Here is a 7,500-nt window from a genome sequence, read left to right as displayed (position 1 = left end):
AGAGATGGAGAGAGACACACAGAGAGATGGAGAGAGAGACACAGAGAGATGGAGAGAGACACAGAGAGATGGAGAGAGACACACAGAGAGATGGAGAGAGAGACACAGAGAGATGGAGAGAGAGAGCAAGAGAGATGGAGAGAGAGAGCAAGAGAGATGGAGAGAGAGCAAGAGAGACAGAGAGATGGAGAGAGACACACAGAGATGGAGAGAGACACACAGAGAGATGGAGAGAGAGAGCAAGAGAGATGGAGAGAGAGACAGAGAGCGATGGAGAGAGAGCAAGAGAGACAGAGAGATGGAGAGAGACACACAGAGATGGAGAGAGACACACAGAGATGGAGAGAGACACACAGAGAGATTGAGAGAGAGAGCAAGAGAGATGGAGAGAGACACAGAGATGGAGAGAGAGAGCAAGAGAGATGGAGAGAGACACAGAGAGAGATGGAGAGAGACAGAGAGATGGTGAGAGAGCGCAAGAGAGATGGAGAGAGACACAGAGAGATGGAGAGAGAGAGCAAGAGAGATGGAGAGAGACACAGAGAGATGGAGAGAGAGAGCAAGAGAGATGGAGAGAGACACAGAGAGAGATGGAGAGAGACAGAGAGATGGTGAGAGAGCGCAAGAGAGATGGAGAGAGACACAGAGAGAGATGGAGAGAGACACAGAGAGAGATGGAGAGAGAGCAAGAGAGACAGAGAGACGGAGAGAGAGAGCAAGAGAGATGGAGAGAGACACAGAGAGAGATGGAGAGAGACACAGAGAGAGATGGAGAGAGACAGAGAGATGGTGAGAGAGCGCAAGAGAGATGGAGAGAGACACAGAGAGAGATGGAGAGAGACACAGAGAGTGATGGAGAGAGAGCAAGAGAGACAGAGAGACGGAGAGAGAGAGCAAGAGAGATGGAGAGAGAGACACACAGAGAGATGGAGAGAGAGCAAGAGAGATGGAGAGAGAGAGCAAGAGAGATGGAGAGAGACACAGAGAGATGGAGAGAGAGCAAGAGAGACAGAGAGATGGAGAGAGAGAGCAAGAGAGATGGAGAGAGAGACACACAGAGAGATGGAGAGAGAGCAAGAGAGATGGAGAGAGAGACACACAGAGAAATGGAGAGACACACAGAGAGACGGAGAGAGAGAGCAAGAGAGATGGAGAGAGAGACACACAGAGAGATGGAGAGAGAGACACACAGAGAGATGGAGAGAGAGCAAGAGAGATGGAGAGAGAGAGCAAGAGAGATGGAGAGAGAGAGCAAGAGAGATGGAGAGAGACACAGAGAGATGGAGAGAGAGCAAGAGAGACAGAGAGACGGAGAGAGAGAGCAAGAGAGATGGAGAGAGACACAGAGAGATGGAGAGAGAGCAAGAGAGACAGAGAGACGGAGAGAGAGAGCAAGAGAGATGGAGAGAGAGACACACAGAGAGATGGAGAGAGAGCAAGAGAGATGGAGAGAGACACAGAGAGATGGAGAGAGAGCAAGAGAGATGGAGAGAGACACAGAGAGATGGAGAGAGAGAGCAAGAGAGATGGAGAGAGACACAGAGAGATGGAGAGAGAGAGCAAGAGAGATGGAGAGAGACACAGAGAGATGGAGAGAGAGCAAGAGAGACAGAGAGACGGAGAGAGAGAGCAAGAGAGATGGAGAGAGACACAGAGAGATGGAGAGAGAGCAAGAGAGACAGAGAGATGGAGAGAGAGAGCAAGAGAGATGGAGAGAGAGACACACAGAGAGATGGAGAGAGAGCAAGAGAGATGGAGAGAGAGACACACAGAGAAATGGAGAGACACACAGAGAGACGGAGAGAGAGAGCAAGAGAGATGGAGAGAGAGACACATAGAGAGATGGAGAGAGAGACACACAGAGAGATGGAGAGAGAGCAAGAGAGATGGAGAGAGAGAGCAAGAGAGATGGAGAGAGAGAGCAAGAGAGATGGAGAGAGACACAGAGAGATGGAGAGAGAGCAAGAGAGACAGAGAGACGGAGAGAGAGAGCAAGAGAGATGGAGAGAGACACAGAGAGATGGAGAGAGAGCAAGAGAGACAGAGAGACGGAGAGAGAGAGCAAGAGAGATGGAGAGAGAGACACACAGAGAGATGGAGAGAGAGCAAGAGAGATGGAGAGAGACACAGAGAGATGGAGAGAGAGCAAGAGAGATGGAGAGAGACACAGAGAGATGGAGAGAGAGAGCAAGAGAGATGGAGAGAGACACAGAGAGATGGAGAGAGAGAGCAAGAGAGATGGAGAGAGAGCAAGAGAGACAGAGAGACGGAGAGAGAGAGCAAGAGAGATGGAGAGAGACACACAGAGAGATGGAGAGAGATGGAGAGAGAGAGATGAAGAGACCTTGACCTTTAACCAAGCCTTTAATGTTCCAATTCTTCATTCACATCAAGATAACAACATTAACACAAATGCTCATATACACAGTGGAAAACACAACAACCGCCATACACCATAAAAACAAAAGGATTCAGACCTTCCCCTATTTTAAGAGATGAAGAAATAGAGAGAGAGAGAGAGGTGGAGAGAGAGTTCATAATTCTGTTAAAACCTGACACATTCCTGACGTTTTACAAGCAGCTTTGAGCAGACAGACAGAAACAGACAGACAGACAGACAGAAATAGACAAACAGACAGACAGAAATAGACAAACAGACAGACAGACAGAAACACAGAAACACAGACAGACAGACAGACAGAAACACAGAAACACAGACAGACAGACAGAAATAGACAGACAGACACACAGAGACACAGAAACACAGACAGACAGACAGAGACACAGAAACACAGTCAGACAGACAGAAACACAGACAGACAGACAGACAGACAGACAGAAAACACAGACAGACACAGACAGACAGACAGAAACACAGACAGACAGACAGACAGACAGACAGAAACACAGACAGACAGACAGAAACACAGACAGACAGACAGACAGACAGAAACACAGACAGACAGACAGACAGACAGACAGAAACACAGACAGACAGACAGACAAACACAGACAGACAGACAGAAACACAGACAGACAGACAGACAGACAGAAACACAGACAGACAGACAGACAGACAGACAGAAACACAGACAGACAGACAGAAACACAGACAGACAGACAGACAGACAGAAACACAGACAGACAGACAGACAGACAGACAGAAACACAGACAGACAGACAGACAAACACAGACAGACAGACACAGACAGACAGACAAACAGACAGAGACACAGAAACACAGACAGGTCCTGATCCAGCTGTGTTGTTACCTGTAGATGGAGGAAGGCTGCTGTAACGAGACGCTGGACTGGACATGACCTGGAGAGAGAGACAGTTCACCAACAGGCTGAGCTGGGTTACAGATCTAGGGCGGCGGGTCAGGGCCACATTCTGCGGGGCTTGTCGAGAATGAAGTGGAAATGTGAGAATAAATCTGACCTTCCAAGATTAAAGTTGAACTTTTTAGAATAAATCATAGGACGAGCTTTAGCGCATATGCGCTATGAGACAGAAACACAGACAGACAGACAGACAGAAACACAGACAGACAGACAGACAGACAGACATACAGACAGACAGACAGAAACACAGACAGACAGACAAACACAAACAGACAGACAGACAGACAGACAAACAGACAGAGACACAGAAACACAGACAGGTCCTGATCCAGCTGTGTTGTTACCTGTAGATGGAGGAAGGCTGCTGTAGCGAGACGCTGGACTGGACATGACCTGGAGAGACAGAGAGTTCACCAACAGGCTGAGCTGGGTTACAGATCTAGGGCGGCGGGTCAGGGCCACATTCTGCGGGGCTTGTCGAGAATGAAGTGGAAATGTGAGAATAAATCTGACCTTCCAAGATTAAAGTTGAACTTTTTAGAATAAATCATAGGACGAGCTTTAGCACATATGCGCTATGAGACAGAAACACAGACAGTTATACAGACAGACAGGGAAAGCCCTGGCTAGGGTCTTGGCCAGTACACTCCTCCCAATATCAGAGGAAATTCTGCCAGAATCCCAGGGTGGTCTTCATCCTAACAGAGGCGCCATGGACATGAGGTTTACTGCTGGCCAACTCCACCAGAAAGCCCAGGAGCAGAATCACCACTCTGTATGGCCTTCATAGACTGAACCCAAGCTTTGAGTCCGTGAACCGCCAGGCCCTCTGACTTGTTCGGTCAAAAATACACTGCCCTGGGGACGTCCGGATAGCATAGTGGTCTATTCCATTGCATACCAACACATGGATCGCCGGTTCAAACCCCTGTGTTACCCCCAGCTTGGTCCGTCCTGTAAACAACACCAGACTTGAAAACGTGGAACAGTTCCTACATCTCAGCAGCCTTCTGTCCTGCTAAGCCAACATTGACGTTGAACTACACCATCGTCTCAGTTGTGCCAGCCGGGCCTTCTCCAGATCCATTAAAATGGTTTTTGAAAACCGCAACCTTCAGGCCAGAACAAAAATTCTGGTATACCCTACTGTATGGGTCAGAAACCTGGACCACATATAGCGGGCACCTGAAGGCACTCGAGGCATACCAACAGCGACGCCTCAGGAAGATCCGGAAGATCAGCTGGGAGGATGAGCACACCAACTTCAGCATCCTCGGGGAGGCCAACATGTCTACTATAACTGCCACCATCGTGCAACGTCAGCTGAGATGGACTGGCCATGTCCTCCACATGTCTGACTCTCACCTCCTAAGACACACACACACATTCTTACCTGGGGACAATGTAGTCCGGCCGAGTCACCTGACCTACATGGCTTTGGACTGTGGGAGGAAACCCACACAGACACGGGGAGAACATGCAAACTCCACACAGAGGACCACCCATCATGGGGATGGAGGGTGTGTTCATGCAGATGGAGGGTGTGTTCATGCAGATGGAGGATGTGTTCATGCTGATGGAGGGATGTGTTCATGGGGATGGAGGGATGTGTTCATGGGGATGGAGGGTGTGTTCATGGGGATGGAGGATGTGTTCATGGGGATGGAGGGACGTGTTCATGCGGCTGGAGGATGTGTTCATGCAGATGGAGGGATGTGTTCATGGGGATGGAGGGTGTGTTCATGCGGATGGAGGGTGTGTTCATGGGGATGGAGGGATGTGTTCATGGGGATGGAGGGTGTGTTCATGCAGATGGAGGATGTGTTCATGGGGATGGAGGGTGTGTTCATGGGGATGGAGGGTGTGTTCATGGGGATGGAGGGTGTGTTCATGCAGATGGAGGATGTGTTCATGGGGATGGAGGGTGTGTTCATGCAGATGGAGGATGTGTTCATGGGGATGGAGGATGTGTTCATGGGGATGGAGGGATGTGTTCATGGGGATGGAGGGATGTGTTCATGGGGATGGAGGGATGGGTTCATGCGGATGGAGGATGTGTTCATGGGGATGGAGGGATGTGTTCATGCGGATGGAGGATGTGTTCATGCGGATGGAGGGATGTGTTCATGGGGATGGAGGGATGTGTTCATGGGGATGGAGGGATGTGTTCATGGGGATGGAGGATGTGTTCATGCGGATGGAGGATGTGTTCATGCGGATGGAGGGATGTGTTCATGGGGATGGAGGGATGTGTTCATGGGGATGGAGGATGTGTTCATGGGGATGGAGGGATGTGTTCATGGGGATGGAGGGGTGTGTTCATGCAGATGGAGGATTTGTTCATGCGGATGGAGGATTTGTTCATGCGGATGGAGGATGTGTTCATGCGGATGGAGGACGTGTTCATGCGGATGGAGGGACGTGTTCATGCGGATGGAGGACGTGTTCATGCAGATGGAGGGACGTGTTCATGCGGATGGAGGACGTGTTCATGCAGATGGAGGATGTGTTCATGCGGATGGAGGGATGTGTTCATGCGGATGGAGGACGTGTTCATGCGGATGGAGGGACGTGTTCATGCGGATGGAGGACGTGTTCATGCAGATGGAGGATGTGTTCATGCGGATGGAGGATGTGTTCATGCGGATGGAGTATGTGTTCATGCGGATGGAGGACGTGTTCATGCAGATGGAGGATGTGTTCATGCGGATGGAGGGATGTGTTCATGCGGATGGAGGGATGTGTTCATGCGGATGGAGGGATGTGTTCATGCGGATGGAGGACGTGTTCATGCGGATGGAGGATGTGTTCATGCGGATGGAGGGATGTGTTCATGGGGATGGAGGGATGTGTTCATGGGGATGGAGGATGTGTTCATGGGGATGGAGGGATGTGTTCATGGGGATGGAGGGGTGTGTTCATGCAGATGGAGGATTTGTTCATGCGGATGGAGGATTTGTTCATGCGGATGGAGGATGTGTTCATGCGGATGGAGGACGTGTTCATGCGGATGGAGGGACGTGTTCATGCGGATGGAGGACGTGTTCATGCAGATGGAGGGACGTGTTCATGCGGATGGAGGACGTGTTCATGCAGATGGAGGATGTGTTCATGCGGATGGAGGGATGTGTTCATGCGGATGGAGGACGTGTTCATGCGGATGGAGGGACGTGTTCATGCGGATGGAGGACGTGTTCATGCAGATGGAGGATGTGTTCATGCGGATGGAGGATGTGTTCATGCGGATGGAGTATGTGTTCATGCGGATGGAGGACGTGTTCATGCAGATGGAGGATGTGTTCATGCGGATGGAGGGATGTGTTCATGCGGATGGAGGGATGTGTTCATGCGGATGGAGGGATGTGTTCATGCGGATGGAGGACGTGTTCATGCGGATGGAGGGACGTGTTCATGCGGATGGAGGAGGTGTTCATGCGGATGGAGGACGTGTTCATGCGGATGGAGGGTGTGTTCATGCAGATGGAGGATGTGTTCATGCGGATGGAGGATGTGTTCATGCGGATGGAGGATGTGTTCATGCGGATGGAGTATGTGTTCATGGGGATGGAGGATGTGTTCATGCGGATGGAGTATGTGTTCATGCGGATGGAGTATGTGTTCATGCAGATGGAGTATGTGTTCATGCGGATGGAGGATGTGTTCATGCGGATGGAGGACGTGTTCATGCGGATGGAGGATGTGTTCGACCCGCTTGTCCACCAATGAGCACATGTGGCGGCTCAAGGCCGGAGTATTTTTGGCGTGCTCATGTCTGAAGCTGCTCGTATGGGCGTTAAACCTCATTTTAAGTAGACAAGAGTATCAGTTACTCCGTCCCGTGGAAAACCCTCACAGAGAGCAGTGCATATTCAGGTAGGGGTCAAAGTTCGACCTGTGCTCGGCAGAAAAGTGGTTTATTATTTGCTGACCTGATATGTCCACCTGGAATAGTAGAAACGAATTGTCTACCAGTAGACACCGAAAACATGTCTCCTTTGTAACTACAAGTAAAATGTCTTTATTACCCCCCCCCCATTACATGATACACATGTGACCTTTATTACCCCCCCATTAGATGATACACATGTGACCTTTATTACCCCCATTACATGATACACATGTGACCGTTATTACCCCCCATTACATGATACACATG

At 50.1% G+C, this 7,500-nt stretch overlaps 1 protein-coding gene across 1 annotated transcript in view; it reads right to left on the bottom strand.

Annotated features, from left to right (window-relative positions):
- LOC130130866 (calcium uniporter protein, mitochondrial-like) overlaps positions 1–7,500 on the bottom strand; it is a 21,040-nt gene that overhangs the window by 8,673 nt on the left and 4,867 nt on the right. Inside the window, exon 2 of the mRNA XM_056300722.1 lies at positions 3,273–3,321. Coding sequence (XP_056156697.1) covers positions 3,273–3,321 — 49 coding nt within the window. The remainder of the gene's footprint in view (positions 1–3,272; positions 3,322–7,500) is intronic.

Source organism: Lampris incognitus, chromosome 20 (genome assembly GCF_029633865.1).
Source record: "Lampris incognitus isolate fLamInc1 chromosome 20, fLamInc1.hap2, whole genome shotgun sequence".
NCBI classification, from domain to species: Eukaryota; Metazoa; Chordata; class Actinopteri; order Lampriformes; family Lampridae; genus Lampris; species Lampris incognitus.
Note: the sequence above shows the minus strand (reverse complement) of the source record. Positions and strands in the feature narration are given on the sequence as shown.